Source organism: Mugil cephalus, chromosome 14 (assembly GCF_022458985.1).
Source record: "Mugil cephalus isolate CIBA_MC_2020 chromosome 14, CIBA_Mcephalus_1.1, whole genome shotgun sequence".
Lineage (NCBI taxonomy): Eukaryota > Metazoa > Chordata > Actinopteri > Mugiliformes > Mugilidae > Mugil > Mugil cephalus.
In genome coordinates, this window is record NC_061783.1 from 2,509,000 (window position 1) to 2,535,988 (window position 26,989).

The 26,989-nt window shown below is 41.5% G+C and overlaps 1 protein-coding gene across 2 annotated transcripts; it reads right to left on the reverse strand.

The window, feature by feature from the left end:
- Window positions 1-3,050: 3,050 nt before the first annotated feature.
- Window positions 3,051-26,142, reverse strand: fndc5b (fibronectin type III domain containing 5b). 2 transcript variants are annotated; one of them, XM_047605850.1, is made up of 6 exons: window positions 25,717-26,142; window positions 22,476-22,594; window positions 19,992-20,190; window positions 15,688-15,777; window positions 12,975-13,169; window positions 3,051-10,934 (listed from the first exon to the last, which is right to left on the reverse strand). In XM_047605850.1, exons 1-5 carry the CDS (start codon window positions 25,790-25,792, stop codon window positions 13,030-13,032), a joined length of 624 nt encoding a protein of 207 aa, XP_047461806.1. In that variant the 5' UTR covers window positions 25,793-26,142; the 3' UTR covers window positions 3,051-10,934; window positions 12,975-13,029. The 2 variants fall into 2 exon arrangements, with proteins under 2 accessions (XP_047461806.1, XP_047461807.1); XM_047605851.1 differs by lacking the exon at window positions 22,476-22,594.
- Window positions 26,143-26,989: the final 847 nt, after the last annotated feature.

Sequence of the window (26,989 nt, forward strand, 5' to 3'; positions counted from 1 at the left end):
AATTGGGAAAGATAGGAATAGGTATGGGAATTATTTTGGAGATTCTATGTATTATTTCTTTCCAAATGTGTCTGGAATGAATTTTTCAGTTTTACTGTGTTCGTCCACTTCTTCCAGAGGTGACGAAACCTAAGCACTAGCACCTCTAATGCTCAAACTATGTTAATCCATCAGATTTAGAGGTGACAGTAAGTAGTTGTGTGTGTGTTTTTTTTTTCTCCTTTTAAGACTTAGTGAAGCTAGCACTTGCCCTCCAGCAGCCTTCAGCCTGTAAGCTACGGAAATAAAACCGTGGCACACAAGCAGGAGGTGCTGTGCTGTTGCGCGGAACTTGTCATGTAACTCTCCACCATATCTAACTATCTACTTAAGTGTGAAACTGTTCCTTTGTTCTTGTCCCGCACAGCGAACACACATCAGGGCAAAAAGACACTGAATGCAGAGCATCGGCATGAGCGTCAAGCAAACACTGACACTGATAGGAGTGTCTGGCTCTCACTCAGCAACAAAATCTCGTGGGTAAACAGACTTTGCAGCGGTCAGAGAGGGTGTGCAGCAGTTATGTCATAAACACAACTTCACTGGCGCGAGCTCTGGGTTATTCTGCAGCCCGAGACGAGCACTGCAGTAAAGCTAGCTCAGCATCGACACTGTGACAGAATAATCCACCAAGAGGATGTATCTAAAGAGATCAGTGCTCGTCTCCGTCCACGCATCTAATGAATTTGGAGAAATGCAAAATGCATTTCTCCTCTGTCTGGGTAGCGTCGGCTAGTGGACAGAGGTTTGGAATAATGTGTGTGTGCACTTTCACGTCCTTGTCTTCAGCTCTGACACCCACGTCACACCAGGCTGACACCGTCCAAGCCCCCTGCCATCCACGGCAAGAAACCAACAGAAGTACTTGCATCATTAGGCTCCATCGGCCCCCTCTGACAATCTGTGCAGTCATCATCTGCCGCCGCTGTTTACCTCATTCATTATAAGGCTAATATCGCCATTTTATTTGACACACCGCCATTAGCCTGTGTGTACGTGGGCCAAAGTACGTGAACACCTGCAGTCGTACACCCTCCGGAGCCTCTAATTTATGTTTTCGGTTCCACAGGATGCCCAGGTTTGTAGTAGCAGAGAGTGTGTGTATGTGTGTGTTCTGGCGGTTGTTACATTGATACACGGCGGCTGCAGATCCAGCCTCATAAAGCAGCCTTGAGTTTGAAGGCCTGGGCCACATCCATTGCAATCTAACCTTGTCACGCCCCATATGCCGGAGGCTAACTTCAGCCACCCACACCCTTCATTAGCATTCAGAGGAACAGCATCTGTTCTTACCGAGATCTGAAGCGAGTCTTTCATTACGCTCCCGTCCAGGGCCTGCGCCAAGTGTCACCTGCCTCATATGAACCATTTTAATCTGACATTTTTGAACGATTTATAGTTTAATCGAGACGTCTCATAAAATGTCACATTTTTCCCAGAGCCCCAGCACCAGGGATTATGTCCTCCTGAGCAGGGGGAGCGACTGGCCTGGAGCTTCTGACCTTTTAGACTTTAACAATTTCATGAGTGTAATTTGGTTAATCACAACTGAGGCTCTGTCTGGTCAAAAAAACTGAGCTGTTATACCTTTATTATCCCAGGTATATTTCTGTGTTTAAGAGATTTTGCAAACTGTGTGATAAACAGAAAACTTCGGATCAGGTGCGGATGCCACTAGTAATAACTTACGTATGCTAAGTTGGTCACAGTAGACTGAAAAAAAATAAAAAATTAAAAAAAAAATAAGAAATTGAAAGAGCACACTATCCGGAAATTCAGCGGGGCTGGTTAATCTGTCTTTTTTCTCATCCAGCCGAAAGAAACAAACAACGCAATTTAAAAAAAAAACAAAAAAAAAAAAAAAAAAACATTTAGATAGTTGAAGTCATCATTAACGCTGAGTGAAATGAGTGCAGTCACTGGTTTGGACATTTATCATATTTTACTTTTCAGCCTCCTGCCCATGCCAGCAGGCAATGGTGCATGTATATTAAGTGGCAACAGCTTACAGAAATGACATCTCACTATTTTTTTTTTTTTTTTTTTTTTTTTTTTTTTTAGATTTATTCAGCACATTGCCAGTATCTGGGAATGTTAGGCTTAATTAGTGACTTTGTTTCTTTCTGAAATAGAGCAGCGGGTTGCTGGAGCCTACCCCAGCTGTCATCGGGTGAGAGGCAGGGGGTTAGGGATAGTTAGGGTTATTCAAACATAAGGTTGCAGTTTGAATGATTTTTGAACAATTCAGAGGTTAAATTAGCTTTGTAAGCGCAGAAACGATGTCTGTTAAGCAGCACGAAACCAAACAGATGATATTTACTGAAGGCGTATGTGTCTTTTTAAGAAATGTGTAATGTCCACTTGAATATATTCAACTCGACATTAAACATTTCATTAAAACTTTGTTGGAAGTTATCTTTCAGCCAGAGACAGACTAACTTTCAGCTTAGTGAAGATGTCACATGGACAGAGAAGTGAGGTCCAAAAACACACCCTGCAATGACCACTTGTGGCCTTGGGTGTCGCCACAGAGAGGGAACAAGATTTATTTTGTCTGAACACCCTAAAAACCAAAACATTTTCCATTTTTTTGGGCAGTCCAGCCTTAAAAAGCATCAGTTTGTAAATAGTCCAACCCTTTTAACAAAAAAGTGATTGATGAAGATCAGGTGATATGGCTGCTGAAAAGACAAAACTGGGCAAATGACACGTTTACTCTGTTTTTCCCTGGGTCAAAAATGACCCAGAATGTGTGACTGGTAAGATACATCGACACATCCGAAGCCTGTATTACAGCTTGTTGTTGTTTCTCATCTTATATTCATTTATATTAGGAGGACAAGAAGGAAATATTCACATTATAGAAACTGAAACCAATATTGTTTTGACTTTTGGCTTCTATTATATTATTCCTCTTTGACTTATTCTTTTATCTGACTTGACTGGTCCTCACATTTCCATGTGTTTGCATTCAAAGGAGGAAGCACATCAATCAAGAAGACACAAAATGGTGCATTGAAAATATTTTATTTCTTTTGTGTTTATACATAATTAGACGTTTATATTTCCATAGAAATAGTATATATGATTACCATGGGTGTGAACAATAGCAGAGTCATGCTAGCCCTCATGAACAGGTTTTATCCCATGAACATCAAGATGGTTCAACACAGACGTCGTGATCGTACATAAAACACTGACTCCATTATTCTGCTGTAAATCCATGCTTCTTGGTTATTTGCTTTGACATAAAGTACAAATATATGCCATAAGTAAACGGCCCTATTCTTTACTATACTATGTAGGGCCTGAGGGGGATTACTCAAGGTTTTCGACATTCGCTCCTTTGATCATGTACAGTACAGGTGAACCAGTGGGAAGGAAGGGGACAACTTCAGCCATTTTGTAGGTTTCACTTGAGGCGTGAAGACAAGAAGGAAGTTTGTTAAAGGCCAGGGTTACTGAGAAGCTCGTAGTGCTTGTATGCTGGGAATAATTGCACTACTGGCATATTTATCAAGTTAAGATGACTTGCATCTCCTGCTACACTGTGATGCGTTATCAGAACCTCTAAGGACATCGAGTGGGGCAATGACTGAAAATCAGATGTTGTCCGGTGTGACCAGAACCTCAGTTCTTTTCCTGGAATGGTTTCCCGACTTCTAATGATGACACACTTGAAAATTTAAATCCGGACTTATTTCGCCCATTCATCCAACAGTCCTGTTAAAATTCAAACCACCATGAAGGAACTTGGAGCTTTGTCACTGCAAACCCCACTGGGTGCAATAATCTTCGCTGCCCCTCTGTGTCTGGCACTCACGTTACTCCCATTGATTCTCTGACTCATCCTCCCCTTTGTCTCTTTCTCTCTCTCTCTGCCTGTCTTTAGGTCTCTCCCCCGGTCTCAGGCTGCACATTTGCACGTGCCTCATCGGGTGTTCACCTTGAGCAGCTGTTCAGTCGCCTCCTGCAGCCTCTGATAGACAGAGACTGAGCTGTCTGGGCCAGACCTGCCTTCTGCTGCTTTACCCACCCCCAGCGTGTCAGTTTGGACCGCAGCCAGCCAGAGAATGGACTTGGTGGATGAGTGAGTGTTTAAGTGTGCGTGTATGTGCGCTAGGATTATAGGATATAGGAAAATTACCACTCCGGGCTCAATTGTATTACAGTCACTGTGCACATTTGCACTTTTATCGTCCTTTGCATCAGATTAATATTCGGTGATCAGGCTGACTTACCACCGTGGGCACAGTTTAATGACAAAGTTCACTTTTATGAATTTGTGTGACCTGAAAGACAGCATTTACAGTGTTTGCTGCATTTTATCATGGAGGGAAGAACAAATTCATCCTGACTTTTAAAGGCAAAAGAGAATTTATTAGGGTATTGTGGGCCACTAACTAGTCCAACAGAAATTGCACTCTAAATAAAAAGTTCATCTTCAGTACAAACGATGAGATGCATGACAATCTGACTGAAAAGCAGTTTTTCTAAAAGTTGTTAGCCTGGAGAAGAAGCAGCTGATCAGCAAGGATCATGTCTGTTCCCAGGTATTAACTAGTTGGCTAGGAAAGTGATATTTTCCCTCTTTATCGTGCCTACAAAGCTCAACAGTTATTCCAAATAGAAGCGCCAACACAACACAAGACCTATTCAAATCAGAAATGTGTGCTGTGATGTGTAGTTCTGGAGTCTGCCTAGCTTAGTGCACATACATAGGCTACATTGTATTATCATTCCAACCTGACTTAGCCTGGTGTTCGACTCAAATTCTGATAAGAACCCCAGACTCTACTTTGATTATGGGAACCGTGTTTCAACCAATACAGGGGAAAAAAAATACCTCTGCATGCATTTTGATAGTCCTACAACCAATCAGAATGACAAATTACATGATGTGTGGTTCTTGATACATGCCTTAATCACTGTTAACCGGTCTTTCCTTAAAATTATTTTGCTATCATCAGTATCAAGAGGGCAATCTAAACTACTTCAATGGCAGCTATTTTGTTGTTAACAAATCCAACTCAATGGTACCCAGCTGTCGTGGATGAATACATCACTGTTTCCGTCCATCTCACTATAAAAGTTGATGTTTTGATTCGCTTGGCAGATCTTCGTCAGGCATAGTGGATTCCAAATGGAGCGACTCCAGGGAACTGGGCAGCAAATTTACTAATGATGATGACAACATCTGCGCAACAGGTATCTGGTCGTTGTCCTGTCCACTTCACAGGAAATGTAGTTTTAAAATAGTACAGAGAATGGAAAATAAGAGGCGGGCCGACTTAAAAATGCTTCCAAATTTGTTGAGGAGCACCAACCAGCCCGACTTCAGAATGTAGCAAAAGTAGACTCACTCAGACACTACCAGCTACAGTCCCAGTGGAAAAACCTAGACATTTACTTCCACTGCGTCTATAATGCTAGACATGCTTGCTCATTAATTCTGCTGTGTTCTACAGTTCTGGTCAAGATGTCACACTGTTGTCATAGCCTCAAGTATCACATTATTAGTATTACTCATTTGTTTATTTATTTCACAGGTTCTTTCAGGCCTTTTTAGGTCTTTCAGAAGTAGTTAAGCTTGAGTTAGTAGACCAACACTGTAGGTACTCCCTATATAGTCTACAGTCAAATGACTTTTTAATTTATTTTTTTCACTACCATCAAGGCGAAAAGCAGTGTTTCACAGCCGTGTGTGACTGAAACTGTGGCTGATTACCTCACAATCTGTCATGTCACTGTGTCCTACAACACACCTCTAGATCACAAGGTGAGAAATTAAACCACACAAGGGCAGCAAAGACGAAATTTACAATCAGTGCTCATTTTTTGAGTTCTTTCCTAGCTGCTGAGTTGCCAAGCTTCACCCATACCAGTGCTGACTTCAGATGAACCCTGTGAGTCTGTGGTCATGTCAAGAAAACTCATGTACACAAACGCTTGCATTTCAATTGCTAGAGTTGACTGAACATTGTTGGTAGGCACCTGCTCACATCTGCGAGCTAGCAAAACTAATAATTTAGCACGCTAACGGGCAAGTAGGAAATGCAAAGAAAAAATGGGAAAATTACCATTTACATCTCAGGGACAAATTACGAAATAAAACTAAATTTATGACTAAAGTACTATACAGCTACCAAAATTTTGGCTTCCTTTAGCCCTGCACATTTCTAAAAAAAAATCATGAAACACAACATGTGGGCTTTCAGAAAACGACCATCCATTTTGAAGTTGTGAATTCCATAAAACGGTAAAACCGTTCCCATGAACTCCCCCTACGACCCATTTGAAGGCACCATTAGCTTTTCATTCTTGCCGTTTCAGTTAATAAAAAAGACGGAAGACTGCCTCTTGAGATTCTTGGTCAATTTTGACACATTACCTCTTAAATTCCCAAAAGTTGTAGGCAAAAGCAGTTTCTCATTTCTTTTCTGGGACTGTCAGTTTCGCAAGTTCAGCAACAAAACAACAACAAAAAACTGCTGTCATCCGATTGTCTAGACTATAGCAATAAAGCTAGAATAACTAACCAAACAAATGGTTGATGATTCGCAGAACACAACAGAGGTCCTTGCAGTGAAGTGTAATGCTTGATAGTGCTAGTATGATAGCAGTATTAGGAAAAACGGAAGACTTCATTTCATTTCATTGTTCATACGTACATACTCAGACAAAAACACTTTTGTGTCTTGCACATATTCACATTAATCTGGACCCTGATAGCATCCACACACTGGGAAAATATTAAAGTGTATGTGCAGGTCTGAAACTGTACATGCTAAGACATACTATAATGCATTTCTTACAATTTTGCTCTTGGTTTTTCACTTTTTAAAATCCCGAATATTGCTGCTACTACACTGAGATATTAAATGTGCTTGTAAATAGAGTAAACGTGCTTCTTTTTCTTAACATCCTACCTCCCACTTTCCACTGAGTTCTCATATTTCACCGGTTCTTTCATTTTCCTCCTCCTTTTAGTCTATTTGTCCTACTTGTTTGCCGAGCAAAGCGTCCATCCCTGCCAGTCGCAGGAAAAAAAACGTAATAAATGAGAAAGGGATGAGCGACGGGCCGGAGCCGAATAAGAGAGAAGAGACCCGATGCGAAGAGGGAGAAGGTGGCTAACGGGAGTCTGAGAGTGGATATAATGAGAATCAGGGGAGAGCTGCAGGGGAAGAGGAGTGAGGACAGGGCCGGTGAAGGGGAGAAACAAGTGATATGAGGAAGAGAACATTGCGACAGGAGGACAGAAAGGGAGGGCAAAGTCATAAATGGGAGAATGAAGGCAGACGAGGGTGGTTGGAGATAGAGGGGGAAATAGAGGCTTATAAAGGCAGGAGAGGGTGAAAAGTGGACGGCAGGGTGAGGTGTGATAGCAGAATTGATGATTGAGAAAGTAATGGCTGCCTCTCTCAGACTGTGTTTAAATCAAGCACGAGTGTCCCTATACATGTCTGGATGTGCGTGTTGCTGCTGATTAGCAGTCATCTCAGCCAGCGAGGCATTCAGACATTCACTCATTATCTCTAATAAGGGTGCAACCCATCTGAATTTGGCTTTTTAGCATTTTTCTGTCTGACTTTCTGAGTGAGTGTATCCAGTATCCAGGGGTTAGGGTCTAATATATTTACAACTGTGCAGATAGAAAACATAATTAAACAGGAAACTATAAAGATGATAATGAAGCCTTATCTTCAGCTGCATAATTGTGAAGGGACCCTTTGCTCCTTCACAGAAAACCTGCGATGAAACAGAACTGAATAAGTCAGAAGGTTACGCATATGCACACAAGGATTTCTCCTTCAATAATAATAGGCTGTCCGAGTGTGTTTAAGACCTAGGGCAGCAAGTGACAATCTTTTCCTCCTTTTTTAAAATTAGACTGTCGCTATTCTTTATTTCTCTTGTCAGGAAATTCAAAAGACTAAATGCACCAATCTGTTCTCTACTCTGTCTGTACCTATTTTCCTGCTGAAGATACACACCTTTCACAATAGGCACTGTATTTTTTTTTACTGTATTAGCCTGGGGTAGCAGACGGCGTGTACAACTCTGTCTCTGTTACTCTTCTGTCTGTTGCCACATAGAGCCTTAAGATCTTTGCCACAGCATAATCAGTCGCCAGCGGAGTTACATGGTAAACGGAGGTAAAATTCCAGACGGTTGGTATAACCGTTTCAAATTTTTATTATCATTAAAATCGTGTCTGATTAAAGCACGGAATTCACGGTGACACGGCTCATTTCTGGAGAGGAAGCAGCACTCGCTCCCTCAGACATTTCTGCTGACAACATGGTGGAAGGCACCTTCACGGCACAGGTAACACTTCTAATGTGAGCCATCTCCATGAGCACCACTCACAACTACACAGTGAGTGCAAGGTACGTTAAGTTGTAGCTGAATGCATGATGTGAGGACTTAGGAACAGTGAAGAATGTCCTGGTTTGTCTGTCAAACTTTCCTATAGTTCGCGAGTAAAGGAAGCTGATGTTTTAAGTGTTACCTAATGTTATTGACACGACATGTTTGGTCTGTTTTCACTGCAGCGCTGCTGTAGCCTAGCTCTGTTCCACTTCCAATATGAATATGAATATTTGAATGTGCTTCGGATGGGGATCCTTAAAATAAACAATAAACAGACAGGACGTCTGACACAGATCTGGTAAATTTTAGGAAAAAAAAAATATTAGAAATAAATCCTAAAGGAAACACTGAAGCGCGTTTTGTTTTTACAGGAGTAAAGCTAATGTGTGTGTGACTCAGTCAGGTAATAATAATAATAATAATAATGAATTTGCTTTTCCATTATTCACAGAGGCAAATGCAGTGATGCTATAGCTATTACATCCTCAGGATCATTGTGCTCGTTTTTTTTGTTTTGTTTTGTTTTGTTTGTTTGTTTGTTTGTTTTTTCAAAATAAAATTTGACTAAATGATTTCACTGTGTGTTTAACTACTCTTTGAACATTTTGATGACAACCGTGACAATTTTGGTCACAATAATTTGCAATATGAAATTTTCATAGCATTACATCTCAATTCCAGACCAGTTTCCCGCCACACAGAGTTTGTAGACAGAGTAAGGCTTCCAGGGTAGTAGTTCACTCAACAAATGTGACTCATTCAGTAAGAAATAGTGCAGTCTTCTGGGACTCTTTTGAATGAATGCACAGCTTGTGGACTGGCTTTTATAGTAGCAGGATGCTCAGGGATTGACTGAATGTAGGAGCAACAGTGGAGCTCATTACCATTTTAAAAATAGTTTGTCTGTTTAACTATGAAGCTTTCTGGCCCAGAGGAATACGGCACATATCACAGGAGCTGGCTGCACAGACAATACAATATGTGTTATTAGGATGAGTAAAGCACTGGTTTGGGGCTTTAGAATTATTACACACTGATGAAGATGTGTTGATCATGTTGGCAAGAATCACATGATGCTCAGTCAGTACAGATAATCTTTGTGGAGGTAGACCAACTCAACTGAAGCTGGACTACTATCATGCTAGTAATAAATCTGGACTTATTTGAGGAGTTATTTTATACTGTAACAGCCAATTTTAGACACGTTTATACTGCTGTGCAATATACCATTTTTATTTATTTGCTTCACTTCCCTTTTTTTTTTATCTAACTCAAAGCATGCAATGACTGTTTTTTTTTTAAAAAAAAAAAATCTGTTTCCCATGATTTGTGTGTACCTGCAAAGGGACTCTGCTGTGTTTTGAAAATGAATTTCAAAACACAGCAGAGTCTCGGGGCTTCTCCTCGCTGGCATCCCCGCTGGTTTTCATCCAAACTGCAACGGAAACCCGGCCAAACTTAGCCCAGTGCATACATTTCATTAGGAATGATGCCCCGCATTTCCCCATCCATATTCCCAGCACATCCTACTGCAGACCACAGATGGCATGTGGCGCTGAATATGCAGCCATGAACACTAAACCTCAATACAAACCTAAATCAGTCACGTTGCACTCACGCCACTCTTCTAAACGTGACACACCAATGATGACGTTTGGATTTCAATGCAAGGAGTTGTCGGTGTATTTCAATTTGGATGAGAGATTACCTTGTTTATCCTGAACTTTCAACATAGCTGTATTCTGTCAATGCCACCACCACCCCACAAGCGACAGATTTTATCCTCAAAGTGGGAGTTAAGGTTCAGCTTCAAACAGATGCATCATTTAACCGGTGACAAAGAGAGAGAGAAAAAACGTGCAATACTTCTGAACCGACAATAAAATCATACCGTAATCAAGACTGGGATTGTAAGGACTCAAACAATCACGACAGGAGGAGCACCAAACAGCGATGTGCTTATTAGAGAGACACCCACACAGAAAGACAAGGGGAGAGATGAGCTGCTACACAGAGGGCTCTAATAAACACAGGGAGGACGTAATGGAGGACGGACGGATAGAAAAAGAGAAGGTCCTCAGTTTAAAACAGAGCTCAACCTGTTTTGCTGTGTGCTGACTGGTGCACTCGGACCAGCTATTCTTGTGTGGCAGCTCTGATCTCTGACCAAGTGATGCAAACCTGAAGTTGACGTCCGTGTTTTGCGATCCGCTCCCGGGACTTTCCACGCCACTGATGAGGATTATCGTGTGAAACGAGCAGTTCTCGTAGTCAAAAAGAAGGTGACTGACAGCCGTCCTGTGTCTCGTGTATATATATCGGCTGGAAGTGGGATACAGTCCCATTTTGGTCGCAACAAGGGTGAAAGCAGTTTGACTGTTTGCAGCCTCCAATTTTGCAGGTTCACGTTGGTGTCTGCTGTATTTGAAGCTTTCCATTGTGTCAGGAGGAGTTTCTATAATGGTTTGTCTGTTCTTCAGTGTGTTTTTCTGAGAATGGCTTTCTGTTGTTCTCAGGATCTGCAAGAAATAAGGTTATTGTAGTTTAAGAAAGACAGAACGCAGTAACAGTTCAGACACTGCAAAGACTGAAAGGACACATCAGAAATGATTGTTGCTATAGTGTTTGTACTTGGTTACTAAGCCCCCATAGCCATTGGTGCCACATCTCTCTAGCTTTTCCATCGTGTCTCTGCAGAACCTGCAGTTCGCACCAATAATATACTCCAAATTCAGCCTAACTACTGAAACAATGGGCCCTTGATTTTCAGACAGTGCTACACAAAAGCTGGTTCCCTTCCAGGTGATGTTTCTGTTGTCTGCTGAGCTGACAAAGTGACGTGACTGAAATGACAACTAACAGATTGTATCAACTGTAGTGAGCTAATTAGTCCGTGAGTTGCCTGAAGACTCCATCTGCAACCATCTGAGTTTTCAATGTCTTCCGCTGACTCACGTTAAAATGAGGGATCTTAAAGCAGCACTTCATAGCTACAGACATGAAATACGTACTGTCACTGATGCTTAAACCGTTTGCATCCTTGCCAGCCAATGATCCCCACAAGGCGTCGAATAACTAATGCTAGCATCAATCTCAACTACAGTCATCTTGCAACCTCACAAACGGAATAGCATTAAATTACTGTTGCAGATAGTAAGCTAGCTAGCCAGACAAACAAACATATAGTCCAATATTCACACTTTTCCAGTTGTACTTTTTCTAATCAATAAAGATATAAAATTCTAAACTCTCCCTGCAACACTTCAGCATGTTGAGAAATCCAAAGCTGACAGGACTGCTGTGCTTCTTTATGCTTCCAGCTATGACCAGACATTCACAGTTCAGGGGGTCAGGCATCAAATTAGAACGAATTCAAAACATAACTCATGGAGTGAAATTTGTCTAAAAAATGGTCACAATTGCTTTTTGCATGATCCACAACTTCATGCGCAACTACCAAGCCATGTACCAAATAATTTCACAAATGCAGATGCAGCAGTCTGAATAAATATTAATTTATGCACCTTTTATGTTGCAAATTCACAAGTCTGATCGTTCAACTTCTCAAATCTCATAATTTTCACTTCCAAAAGGTTTACTGTGCTTTCGAATGTCTAAGCATGCTTAGACATGTCTGACGATACACAGATCGTCAGACACCCAGGATGCGCATGCATGTGGAGTTTTGAGATTGTTCCCATGCTGCTCAGAACCCCACTAAGCTCCCCCTGGTGTCTGGCTACAGTATAGGTCATGAGATCCACTCCCTCCATGTTAGTGGATGGGACTTGGGACTAAATAAAACACTAAAATAAAAGTCAAATTTTTTTTTTTTTTTTTTTTCCTGGATGGTTTCTGTCATTTTGGGTAGTTAATATAATACTGATTCATATTCAAGTGTCCATTTTTCTGATAATTTTTGTTTTAGAAACAGGATGTAACACAATGATGACTACCAGTTGCCATGCCAACCGAAGCATTCCTGTAGGGCTGTGAGAGTGAAAACAAAAGTACAGTGTATAATCTAACATTTCTTTGTAACTGGTGGAGGTAGAGGAAAGCACAGTATTAATTAAACAAAAACACAAGTGAATCTGGACATTGATAATCCATGTGGCTCCTCTCTCAGACTGTACTGCGCAGACTCTGACTCACAAGATGGTGTGACCCATATCCTTGGGAAGATACCATCAGTTTGGCCAGTGCAACAAAGTGGGGATGCAGTGTCCATTTTTATATACTGCCTATGATATATCCGTGTCATTTAGTACCAAACCTGAACTCAACAGAGCTGAGGCCGAAGGAAGACCAGTGGAAATTTGAATATCACTGGTTTTATTTATGGATCATGGAATATCACACATTTGTGACTATTTTCAGTCCAACTTCACTTCATAACAACCAATTAATCAACACAGTACAGTGATTTGAGAGAGAACATTATTTGAATTCATGATTTGGTTACTTAGCTTGGTAACTAACAGGAGAAAATAGAACAGGTGTGTCTCTGAGGTGTGAGGTTGCAAGATGGTAGTCAGTGATGACTTCCTGCTTCTCACCTGTCCTGAGGTTTGAGGAGTAGAGTTATTGCAGAAGGCGATGCAGGGCTGGGTCTTAGACGTTACTGCGCAGTAGCCCCCCCTGTGGGTGCTCAGGAGTACTGCACTCTGAGGAGTTCTTGGCTTTGTCCTTGTTGTTGTTGGGCTCGTTGTCTTTGATGATGTCGTACTGGCGACAAAACAGGGCGATCACCCCTGAGGGTGGAGAGACGTGAGACTTATACATTCATAACATCTACATTATGCAGATGTGGATGTGTGTTTTGTTTCCACAATATCAAATAAGTCCAATTTCATTACTCCTTAAGGAATATTTTTTAGTTATTTGTTGTGCTAAGCTGAACTGTCTAACTAACTAACAGACATGAAAGGATATTGATCTCATCTCACTTTCAGCAAGAAATTAATAGATTTTCAACAGCGTCCAACAGAAAATGCTCTGTCTTAAACTTGGGTTATACTTCTGTCCAAGACTACATGATACTGCACAATTCCACATCTATACCTGCAAGCTACAGAACAATAAGTAATAGGACATTGGGGGTTATTGAGTTATTTCTTTTAGTTTTCCACTTTCAGCCACAAGCAAGGACTTTGAGCTCCAACTCTGAAATGCCCCTTTGTTGTTCACCTCTCTAGATAACACCTGGGCAGCTTGAAACGTTGACACAGAGCAGCGGATTCCTTTCATCGGCTTGAATGGGTGGTGATACGTACTTCTGATGTGTCAATAAAGCCAATCAAATTGGACTGAGAGAAATGGAGACTTGAGCAGTGGGAGCAGAGCAGACGGAGATACGAACTTGATGCAGAGATAGCCACGTGAAGGCTGCCTTCAGTTACAGAGATTAACGTCATGGCAGAGGAGTTACAGATCCGAAGACAGATAGAGCAAGGGGAAAAACGGGGGAAAGGGAATAATTCATGATGGTAGAGGAGCATGTTTATGTTTGAATCTGTGCCAGAGCGGGCTTCAGCTGTGGCTGTTCTGCTTATGTCAGCCTCTGTTCATCTGATCACTGACATACCAAAGGCTGAGATGGGGTATCTCACTGTGATATCCCCCCAGCATGCCCCACAGGCCCAATTAAAAGCTGAAAAATACAATCCGCCTGCTTCACTTTCGGTTGCTTCTTCACCACCCTGCCCTCCTTTTTCTTCTTCTCGAGACTCGATTAGCTCAGTTTTTCACTCTTCTCCCTCACTGCTCAGTCTCTAACTTTCTTTGAATCCCTCTCTGTTTCTCCCTCAGCCCCTCGTCCTCTCTGGGTAATTGGTGAGGGTTATCTAGGCCCATTAGTGTACTGTATCTACCATATACAGTATTTGGGCCACATTTGTATGTCATTAAGCTTGGTGAGGTGGGTTATTTATAGCCGTGTGCATCTGTAAAACAGTGCTGAGATGCACAAAATGATAGCCGCATCATGACTGGAAGGCTGAAGTTGCAAGCAACCATAATCCTACTGTTTGACATATTTTGCAAATGGACCAATGGCATGTGACTACAAAAAGCTGACTGGCCTTGTCCTTTTTCTTTGTGTGTGTTCACATGTTTTACATCACACAAAGCACTCTGCTTCTCTGTTGAGAAGAAGCTTGACAAAATATGACTGACACTGAGATTCTGCATCTGGCAAGAAATAAATCAAAAAGCTGTTAGTCAAGTTTTTGACTGATGCAGGCTTATAGAGTTAACTGTGTGCATGTACAACGATCAGTCAAAACCACTGACAGGAGAAGTAAAAAACACTGACCATCTTATGACAACATCATGTGGATGTTACTTAGACATGTAGCACCCACCTAGACTAAACCGGACACCCCCACCCCCTAACAATGACACACACATGAAACATTGCTGTCCATGGTTCTGGAGCAGTGGCTGTTAAATATTCTACTGCGCACCAGATGGTGTCACTGATTTGCATACTGATCTGGAGACGCATGGTTGATGCCTGGTCTAACATGCACACATACCTAAAGCTGGTCACTTGCGGTCTGATAGCCCAGATCGGATCGTAACGCAAGGTCTGAACAGGCCCAGAGACTGAATAACTGAAATGTTCTAGGTTTTAAACTCATCAAAGTTCACTACATGTTTTGGAGGATGTAGTTTGAGGTGCTGTATATAAAAACACAGCTCAATCAGAAGCACTCTCAGTCATTTGAAGTAAATGCTGAATACCAGAATCTTTACAAAGCTAAGATTTACTACAGTTATATTACAATGCAATAACTGGCCAATGAGTGTGTAACATACAGTACATGCAATTATATAAAACGTATGGACACGTACAAAAGAACAGGTCATGTGGTTTCAATGTGCAATATTTGCTTTTCTAATCGAGTACTACTGACCCTGTGCAAGTGTAGCTCTGAGCAATGTTAAAAAGAACTATTTAATCATTTCAGAAGGCATGAGAACGATTTAAACTGATAGCATTTATTTTCACTTCAACACTTGTTCTCTTTAGATGAGAATACATAGCTGAGAGCTGGATTTGATGTGTTGTGATCACCCAAAATGCACACTCTTTACATCACCCCGCGGCACTGCAGGCAACAAACCACTCTTCATGGAGAGATGGCACTGCTGCCAGTGTGTTTGTCTCTTAACAGGAACTCAGTCATAGAGCTTATTTGCCCCAGAGTCAGTGGATTCCTGTAAGGTGTGTGGTGATAAATGGGTGTTGCTGAAGAAGAATATTACCTGCCCACATGATGAGCACCACTACAATGATGATGAGTTCCCCAGCCCTCAGCTGGGCAGCCTGACCAACCTCCTCCATCGTCACCTCATCTGGAAAGAGAATGCACACACACACACACAGTCAACAAAGCACCACCGAGGACACTGTCATGCATTGTCCCAGAGAGCAAAATTGAAATTGCCATCACTCTGAAACTCTGCAGGGAAAGATAAAAGAATCAAACAGGGTGCCAAAAGTGTAAGGAGGCTGAGTGGTGTAAATTCTCCAACCTGGTCAGTGTAATTAAAGTTAAGTGAGAGCAGAGGTCTGCTGAGACCAAGAGAGCTGGATCTCTACCTGATTGCTCACAGTGTTTCTCTCACTGACACTACTCTGGCAGCCGCAGCGTAATACCAATCACAGGGGTAAAGGTTTGAACACAATCTGGACTACAACCTCTCACTGTGAGTTGCCAACCATGTTCCCCCTGGTCGACAGAAAAACAGACCAAAAGCAGATTAAAGACGCCAAAGCTCTGTCTGTGCCCGCATCTTGAGTTGATACCACAACCACACACGAGTGAAAAGGAGTTGGTCTTCAGTGCATACCGTACTCATACATACATTCTATATAGACAATTAATGTATGCAGATGCCATAACATTGTGTTGCAAGGTGAATAAAAAGAGCTTACTTACCAGGTTTCTAATTAAATTTTTTCTGTCAGCTGTCAGTGTTGTAGGTGTAACGGTTTATTTATTTGTTATATGATGATTCATGGGTTCATGTAGATGTGAGTTTTACTCCTGTGTCTGGAGTTCATGTGGCACAGTTTTGTTTGTCCAGAATGATCTCCTAGATGCTTCTCTGCACCGACCTGCTCTTCTTGTCTCCCGTTGCCATGGCAATCCCTTTGAGCAAAAACCAAAGGCCTCTGGCTTAACAGAGGGCAGGTCTACTCAAATAAGTTGGTCACGGTAGAATACATGTTTCTGCCATGAGGGCAGAGCTCCGGTACATTAGACACGAAGCTATAAGATGAGGTTTAAGAGGTCTCGGCCAAAAACCCAGTTTTCCCCCTCAACAGTGCAAACACATTCTCTGAATATCTTCTATTATTTTCAGTCAACTCAAACTGTCTTTGCACATGGACAAAAGAACAAAATGCATAGAGAAGAAGCTCTTATTTTGTGTACATGGTGAGTGAGTACGTGCAAATGTGTAACTGTAAAGCCAAGCAGAGCATGGCAGACTGTTCCGAGACATATTAAAGGTTGAAACAGTTCAGACAGAAAGGAGGCTTTGTAATATCTTGTTGCAGTAAAAGATTGATTCACAAAAGTTCCCATTTTCAGGTCTCTGTATAATGTAATAACCTACATAAAAACATTATGCCTACATCAATGATTTTACCACATTCTGAAAACCTCAGTGCCCGTTTTTGTATACGGGCTACAAACTCACAGACAGACTGACACGGGCTGTGTTATGTTGTACTACGCCGACAAATACTAAATGGTGTTAGGCTGATTAATACCTGCTTAGAAGGGGAGGAGAGCAGTAATGGCTGGGAGATTTAATCAGGACAGCTAATGAATGCTTCCACCAACACACACACACACAGTTTGCATTTAGGGAACTTCTATCAAAGTCAGAGCCCCTCAGCATCAAGACAAATTGTCTTCCTGAACACCTGCCCTATAGTCACTGCAACACACAACTAACGGAACTAAAATATTCATTGCTATAAAGACTTTATTTTTCTAGCAGTAACTTGATGAGTGGCTCATGCATCACTTAGTATCATGTACGTGTGCCTCCTCTATTCTCTTCTTCCCCATCTCCTTCTTTGGTTTGTGTGTCTACCCGCCCTGTCTGGATGTGTCTCTCCATATGAGCTGCTAAAGGTTTCTTCCTATTTTAAAGAGTTACTTTTTTTTCTTGTCATCATCTTCTTAGTGCTTGTTCTGCAGTTTTCCGGTTCTTGGTTTTGTAAAGTGTCTTGAGACAATTGGGCTTGCCTTTGACACGACATAAAAATTGATTATAAATATAAACACACTTTCTTTACACAAGCTGGTTTCCACAGCTAGTAGCTAGCTACTAGCTAGCTGTAATCATAAACTCCATCACTTACCGTCATTGTATTATACCTAAATAGGTACTAATTCAGCCAACTGACTGTTAACTAAAGCCCCACTATTCATGGACAGACCAATCCTGACTTAACAACTTTAACTAGCACTAACAAGCTGATCAAGATTTGCAGTACTTTTCAGATTTTAAAATGTAGTTTTTATTGTCTTTCCAGAAACACAAGGAAAAAATGACACATTTTTATGTGGTATAAGCATCGTTAGCGTGTCTGGCTACCTAGCTTACCTTAACTAGTAGCCGGGCCTTACCACTAACACAATGGTGGACAGCAGCGACTACACTACTTTGTGTTTTTTAGTTTGAGATGAAAAAGATGTTAAGTACAAGCACAACACAATCCATCAGCTAACTTTAGCATTTTGTTTTAGCTTTGGCTTTACATTCCACACTAAATTTACTTTACTTTATCCCAAAATTTATAATCCCTCAACTAACTAGCTCTATACAGCAATAACAGAGCAATTCGTTTTTTTTATTTCTATCTTCCCTACTTGGCTAATGCTTTAGAAACATTTTATTCTGTGAGTTAGCTAGTGACACTGGATGAAATCGAAGTTTGTATGTGGGAAAATTCACATGAGCCAGTCGGAAAGTCTGAAAATGTTGACTTGTGTGTTGTGGATGTAAGTGACCCTAAATCCAATGCAACATGCATATGTCTAATGATGAGTCATGGCTTCCCCTATCGCTTTCAATTGCTCTTTGTTGCACCACAGATAGTGGGAACATTGTACTTGGGCTCCTACCAAAGTTAGAAAAAGAACCCAACATTTCAGAAAATTAATCCATGGAGCATGTGAATGCCTTAGATCTGCAAGCAGACTTAAACTGATGTCTGCTTTAGTCTACCTCAATCTGAAATAACATAAGTGTAACAAGGGAGGGAGAACCCAAGTGCAAGACAGAGCCCAGAGGCAGGATAAGCTACTCAAAGTAAATTTAATGATGACTAACAAAAGGTGATGCAGAGGTAAGAAGGTTAAATCCAAAAACAGCATTAAGCCCCCCAAAAGGTGAAATCTAATCCACCAAGAAAGCAAAAGCCAAGGTACACGGACTGAGGAGAAAACAGACTGGAACAACTGGGAAACAAGAAGGTTACTCAACAGATTGACAAGGGACATGGGGAAAGACAAGGCTATATATATACACACACAAGAGCTGATGGGTTAATGAGACACAAGTGAAACTGAGGAAGGAGCCCACAAGGAGAAACCAAGGAACAAAATTTCAATACAGAAACAGGAAATGCAGGGAAAACTAAACAGGATGTAGAGCAGCTAGAAGAGGAAAGGCCTTTTGCTATGATAAGGAGGCTGCTGAAGATTGTAAATGCCTTAATAGGCATTTTGCTATCTACGTATATATCACTATCGGGCACTCTCCCTCCCTCACATGTCCCTCAACCAGCTCCCACAAGGAGGTGTTTCCAAGGAATACACTGCTCCCAAATGTCCCCTTTCTTATCACTTCTCAGCTGATGAGCATTTAGCATTTGCCGTGTCCCTCTGAAGCAGCTGCTTTTGGCACTGTAACTGGGTCGGACATGATAAAATTGGAAGTACTGCAAGCCGCTCCAGATAACAGCAGCCTCTGCATCTGAGAGCGAGAACAATACGCTGAATGGGAGACGGGAGGGTTTCTCACAAAGATGGCAATTTCTGTGTCTCATTTGTATTGAACTGTGAAGAAAAAGCTGAAGCGCAAACACAACATTAGTCCACTGCTGCGTTATCGTCTGTGGTTATTAAATTCTGCTATTAAAATCTGTCAGTGCAGAATGTTTGTTTACTCCCATATGTTAATGCATGGTTGCCTCTGTTTTCTGTGTGCTTTTACATTTAAATCTGTGTGCTCTTGTATGCATTAAACTTTTATTATTTTTTGTGTGTGGGTGTGTTCGTTTTGTGTGCTGTGCAAGTAAAAAGTCATATATGTGTATGGTGGCTTTTGATGATGTTTTTCAATGAGAAATGTCTAAAGACAAAGTTTTTGCATACATTTGCACACGAAGAAGAGAAGCACTGAATGAGATCAACTGCAATGTAAGCAAAGAGAGTGAGTTTTGAATATATATGATAATCAGATTTCTTGCAGTTTTGTATTGACCACCAAAGTAAACACTGACAAATTACCCAGATAAAAATACATGTCTTAGTATCTCTCACCAGGACTCTTGGACGCCATCTTCTCGGACTCTTTGGGCGTTCTGAAGAGCACGGGCTGACTGGGAGGGCTGCTGCCCCCCATGCTAATACTCTGAACATGGACAATGTACTCGGTGTCCTCGTCCAGATCCCATAAAGCACAGGAGCGTGTGGTGGTGTTCACTTCCTGGATGAACCTCAGCATGCGTACGTCCTTCTTCTGCAGCCACGCAAAGAACAAAGAAGGAGAAGAAAAAATTATCATGTTATTGCTGTAGTTGCGACTACTTACAAATCCTTGGACATAAAAACATTTGAAGATGTGAAAGTGACAACATCAACAACTTTATCACTACAACTTAAACTGTACTTTTAGCTTCAGCCTTCCTCTCTCAAGCCACTTAGCAGTTAGCAGAAATTCCCTAGACACATGTTTTATTAAATACTGAAACCTGGTTGCAAAGTCCAATTTTCCTGGTTAGTGCTGATATGGTGCAAATGCATATACCTCTCTCCTGGTGAACAGTTAAGGAAAAGCTAAATAAAGCCTCCTGGGAATTTCTTCTATAATGTAATTCAGCTTAAAGGAGGAGGAAGCTTCTCTGGTCATGTATTCTCTGCTAGAAATCTACATTATTATCCAGCTAGGGCTGCTTACTCAGGTCAAATAAGATTAAGAGTAAGGCTCTTTGGGGGCCCTTTTTATTTACCAGGCAATTAAAGTAGTGAATGTAAAGTAGTTAAATGTAGACAAAATGTACATCTGAAAACACACATCTAGACACGCATAGTTATCTACAACTATGTGGCTATAAAAAACGAATTAGCATGTTGTTTATTTTTATGTAAATCAAGGGTTTGAAAGTATTGTACTGCACGGTATTTGGTTTAGCTGTCAAAGCAGGTTGACATTTATGAGATCACATAACAGTCCACCTTTAAGGCTTCAAGCTATGCACTGGGCGCTTTCACACCTATATCTCCATCCGATTCAGGGAGTAAATGATACAGTTTGGTTGCAACGTTGCATTTAACCTTTGTTCAGTTTGTGTTCACAAGGCAATCAAGACTAAGTTCGGACACACCCACAAACCTACATTGTATCAAGCTGTGACCAAAAACAAAGAACTGCTAGCAACATAGGCACATGTGACTTCGTATGTGTGTTGGTGAAAAACTTGCTCTTGAACACACCATAAAGACTCCAGTCAAGGGACAACTGGAACTTGCCTTCTGTATTTGTGTGAAAAGGAAATGACTGTTTCACGAAACTGGGCTATCCTATTAGATGGGAGACTGGAAAGGTAGGACAAGCTATAAACCATCAGGCAGAGTTGGCCTCTCCTGAATGCCGATCAGTTGGCCTACAGCTTATTCATTCTAGGTGGCCATGTCTGTGAACCCTTTCAACTTTTCCACTTTGTTTGCGCTCATCACTTCCATTCTTCTTGGCTCTGCTTTATATAGCAGAACAGTCAATTCAGCATGCTGAAAAAAAAGCTAAAAAGATGGCAACAACGGTCCAGCTAGTGGCAACAGTGCTGACGGCACTACCAAAGCTAGGGACGCCAACACTCACAGACAGCCCAACACCAGTTTGGTGTGTCATGGCCCTTACGTGCAAAATTTCTTCAAAATTTCCTTACAAACTCTAATAAAAATGATAATTATAATGCACTGGTTTTATATAGCACTTTATCATAGACACTCAAAGTCGCTTTATATTGAATGCATTATTTATTCGCTCACACAGTCACACCCTGGTGGTAAACTACCTCAGTAGTCACAGCTGCCCCGGGGCAGGCTGACAGAAAAATGGCTGCCAATGTGCGCCTATGGCCTCTCAGACCACCACCAACATCACTCACTCGCAATTATACACCAGGGAGCACACACCTGGGGGGAAGGTGGGTTAAGCGTCTTGACCAAGGACACAACGGACAGACTAGGGATAGGGCAGAATCGAACCGCCAACCTCTCGGTTATTGGACAACCACCTCCTGATGAGAATCATCTACCAACATGCCAACTGCATAGCACAGCTTGGACAAAAGGCAAGCACCATTTGTCCAAGCTCTTTGGGTTGTGGCTTCATCACTGGAGCTGTCCTGCTTTATCATATGGTTTGTTGTGCTAGACTTGATCGCCAAATATTTTTCACCTCTTCTTTCTAAAGTGATTCCAAGGCACCTTCCCAAATAGTTCTACATAACAAATCATCTGGCATCTTAGGTGAGCATTAAAATAAATCCAAATTAATCATTAGCAGTTCCTGTCTGCAAAATACCAAAAGCAAGTACAGAAGTCATAAAGACTGTCTTGTTTTTTTATGATTTCTAAATGTTTTCATTAACATTTATTCAGTCTGGAAATCAAAAGCACTGACATTCTCCTAAAGGGTAAATCATCTTAAAATGCCCGTATCACATCTGTGATTATCTGTGATTCAGATTCGACTATGACTTGACTGCCTCTTCACTCACATAAAGGCACCCACTGACGTACCTGCTGGGTGATGGCGAATCCAATAACGGGATCTCCCTCCAAGATCTCCCACGTCACCACAGCAGAGTTGACCTCGAGTTCTCTGATGGTCACATTGAGCGGAGCTGACAGCAAGGTGTCTAACACAAATCAAGCCGCGGGAAACAAATGAAAGGAGACAGGTCATAAATATTCTATCCTTACATCTTGTAATAGATGCAATGGATGCTACACTGTAGGCCTGAATACACCCCCCCCCCCCCCCCCCCCCCAACCTCTCTCTGTTTCAACCCCGTGTTCTATCCCTTTCTCAACCCGCCTTCCCTAACATCCTCTCCTCAACTCCCGCAAACAAATCTCTCTTCTTTCATTATTACCAGGCCTTATTAACCACATACACGTCTCTCAGCGTTTCCCTTGAAGAGAAGCTTTTACTCATCTGTCTGTTTTGGTATTTCTTCCTCACACACACACACACACACACACGTTTTCTCATCTTTACCTTCTCACTACTTCTTTCTCCCACGCACCCCTCATTAACGTGTGACTCATGTGGATATGTTTCACAATGCCAATGGATGTTAACATTTGTGTGAAAAAATAATGCATTTGTTGATCTGGCAAATGAACGATCCTGCTTAACTTATTAATTTTAAAGATGCATAAAGTGCATCATGACTTACAGAGAAAATATATGACTTTGTGTGTGAGCTAAGACCAACTCAAGGTCTTCTATGATCAGATTCAAAGCTGTATTTCCCATGAGCTCATCTTGTAAAAACAACATCAGAGTCAGACCTTGACATTGTGCTTGTAATGGCTACTTCTCCTCTCTCTCTCTCTCCCCCTCTCTCACACACCGCTATTTATTTATAGTTCCCTTAAGGCTTCACTTAACATTTTAGCAACTTTCAGCTGTTTGTTTTGGTTTTCCTCGACTGCTGTGGAATCACGTGGACCATTTAGCAAGCGGAGTGAAACTAGATATTTACAGATTGCAAATTTGACCTGTCTTAAATATTTCTATATCACATACTTTGATATAAATGTGCTCTACTGTTCAAGTTTTCTGTAAAGAAGTGTCCATGGCTAACCATATGTAACACAGAATTAGGTAATTATATTTTGGGCTTTATAAATAGACAAACAGACCGGAGTTAAAATCAGAAACTTTACTCCTAATGTCATTATTGCTCTTTGCTGAGTGTGTAAATACAAAATATAAAAGACTAAAGAGTTACATGGCGCAAGTGCCATGTAATGTTTGCACAGTGATTTTGTGTTACTGGAGTGTTTTCTGGTGTGTTTTTTACAGAAGCATATGTAGATTAACAAGAAAATCTGTAAATTCTGTCAGTCTGTCAGTAGTTACACAGCTGCTGCACTTTTAATAAAAAACTTTCAAATGTTTGAAAGAAAGAGATTTAACTCACTGCAACGCTGCGTCAGAGTTATGCTGGTGTCCTACATTCATCCTTCACTTCTATACAACATTAGCAGAGTTAAATTCAAAATACTCAAACACTTCCTTTTTTTCATTTCCGGTAACTTTTGTTTTTAAGTGTCGCATACTAGGTTCACCGATTTTGCACTACCAAAAAGAAAAAATATTCATAGAGAGAGAAAATGGTTCTATGATTCTCTTTCATGATGCCCTTTCTTTTTTTTCTTGAATGGTAGTTCCAACTTGATATGTTTGCTAGCAGTTAAATGCATGTTGACTTGCATTCGATCCATTACTGTATATTTAACAGGAAAAACACTTTTCAAGCTGCTACTTTAAAAGTGCGTGATGTTTTTAAGCTACAGTGATCTGTCTTTCTCCCTGTCTACCTGACAGAGCACCAGCAGAAACTGCTGTATGTCACTCTTTGTAAATTAGATTGCACCTCTGCAAATACTGCAGCCACATCCTGAGACCTGTTCAGAGTGTCAAATAATGGCATTATATGAAGAATAATGTACTCTCTATTTTGTCCCTCTGCCTCCCTCCTCATCTGTTGATACAATCATCGAAATACATAGGAGCGAGTGCGACATAGTTTTGGTGAATTTATTTCTTTTTCCATGGCTGAAAAGCTCTCAGCGACTGCCACAGGCTCTGTGTATGTGTTGATGCAGAGTACATGTGTTCTAAGTGCATGAGTGATCCATTGCCATGGCTCCCTGTTCGACTAGCTGTTTTCCCCACTGTTTATCTTCCAACACACACAGACAGACACACAAAAAGAATACAGCAGCAGAGAGGGATTCCCATCCATTCTTAAGCTGTTTGCTGCCAAACAGCCAAAAGCTTCATGGCTGCAGAATTTAAGAAAGAAATCCTCTTAAATGTAGGTCCATCAGATCTCCAGGCTCGGGAAGACAAATATCGGATCTCTGGAGCCTGAGATAAATCACACATGATCTTATCGCCAAGATTTGGGCTTTTTCAAAGAACTATCTGTCATCTCCCGGCTTATCACACAATGTAACCAAGATCTTACGCCAGACATGCATGCTCTGTTTAAATATAAGCTGCTGTAGTAGTCATGAAACATGGATGAGACACTATCTCCAATATCCATGATATATGATGATTAGAGCTGTGGGAGATCTGAAGAGGAATAGCACATTCTGGTTTAATCTCATCCCTTCAGGACAATGATGGATGCTGAAGCTGGGAGCACTTTAGGGCTGCAAGTAAAGATTATTTTAACACATCGGTGACTAAAGAAATGTCACGATTACCGCAGTTTTTCAAGTTTTTAGACCGGCACTCACATTGAAGACAATAAAAGTAAACCAATCAGTCAACAAATGGTCTCAGCTCTATCTCTTCATTTAGTCTTTGGTGGAGTTTTACAGTCTGGTTTTCTTAAGTTAAAAGCACCTTTCTGTGTTTCCTTACTAAACGAACCACACAGTGCAGCCCAGATTGTTTCATGACTCCTCTTTCTAGAGATGTTCCCTAAACTGTGATGAAAGTCTTGATGCAGCGTGGGACTAACTTGAGGTCAGCCATTTTTTTGGCTGTACACAGCTTATTGTTTCTGCCCTTGCTGGTGCAAATGTTGACGCATATGCAAACACATCCATGTGTCATGTCAGGTGTATTCCCAAACGGATGCGCGCAAATGCACAGCATACATGAAGAGACCGAGAGAGATTGAGCTGTGGTGCAGACTCACAAGTACTAACCAACAGACTGTGTTTTCTGAGCCGGTGCTTCAACAAACCTGTTTACTGGCGATCGCTCACCAACCTGTGGTTAAAAACTCACCGGCGTTAACGGAGGACGCCGAGAAGAAGCCCAGCAGGAGCAGCAGCACCGTCGCAGACAAGCCTGGTTTAGCCATCCTCCTGCTTCTTCTAGCGAGGCTTCACATCCTACGTGGCCCATTTATGACATCGCATTTGACGGGAAGGGGGCCGCCGAGCATCCCCGGTCCTACGTACCGGAGAGGGGACTTGTTGTACCGGAGACGTGGCTCACCTGAACTTGGACGCTGCAGCAGCAGAAGCGCAACAACAGCCGGAGGAGGAGGATGAGTAGGAGTAGGAGGAGGGGGTGGAGACGGCAGGGAAGGGGAGGGGAGTGGAGTGGGGTGGTGGTGCTCGATCTGATGCCGGTGGAGCTTCAGCGATGGCCCTCAGACCACCGGCAGACTTTCAGTCCAACAGAGCAGCGGCTTGGAGAGGCTCTTACTACGAGGAGAGGAGAGCGGAGCGTAACAGGAGTGCGCAAGTGCTGCAGAGTGCAACGTGCTCTCTCTCTCTCTCTCTCTCTCTCTCTCTCTCACACACACACACATACACACACACACACGCAGCAGTAATGTTGCTTAACAAAGTATTGTGTGAATCATCGAAGATCACTTGGTTTGACACCGAGTCTATCCTCACAAATTCGGGTAAGCGAAGTTCATCAGCCGGTGAAGAGCTAAACCTTCACTGGCTTGACCTCCATGGATGAGGGCTATTTTTAAAAAAGATTAATCAACAACAAAAACAATTAGCCTTACACTAACCGGGTAGCACATTAAAATGCTTAGAAATTCTAAATTTCAAACCTACGTGGTTATTATAGGGCATAATAACACCTTTTTTCTTCTTTTTTTTTTTTTTTTTTTTTTTTACTTTTACTCTACTTACTGACATTTTACATTTTCACATTGAAGGTCAATTAAGTTACCACCTATGGTTTCTTGCCCTGAAGTGGCAAAAGAATAATAATAATGAAAAATATATTAATAATGTCTGCAGAAGTTGCTAACTATAGTTCCTCACTTGATAAAGGGTTAAGGGCATTTAAATTGAACATCATAGACAAATTGATAGTTGTTGTGATTTGAGGCAATATTTCCTCTGAATACTTGTGACTGTTTTGTATTCAAATTTGAGGCAGCTCTTATCTACTTTCACCTTAGAGAAAAACTTCCAGCATTTATTTAAATCATCTTTATTGTTAACCTGTTTGCTCAGGCCTAATCAGTTTAGTAATCCTTTGCTTATCAGCTATAAATCAGTTAAATGACAAGGGCTCTGCTGTGCAG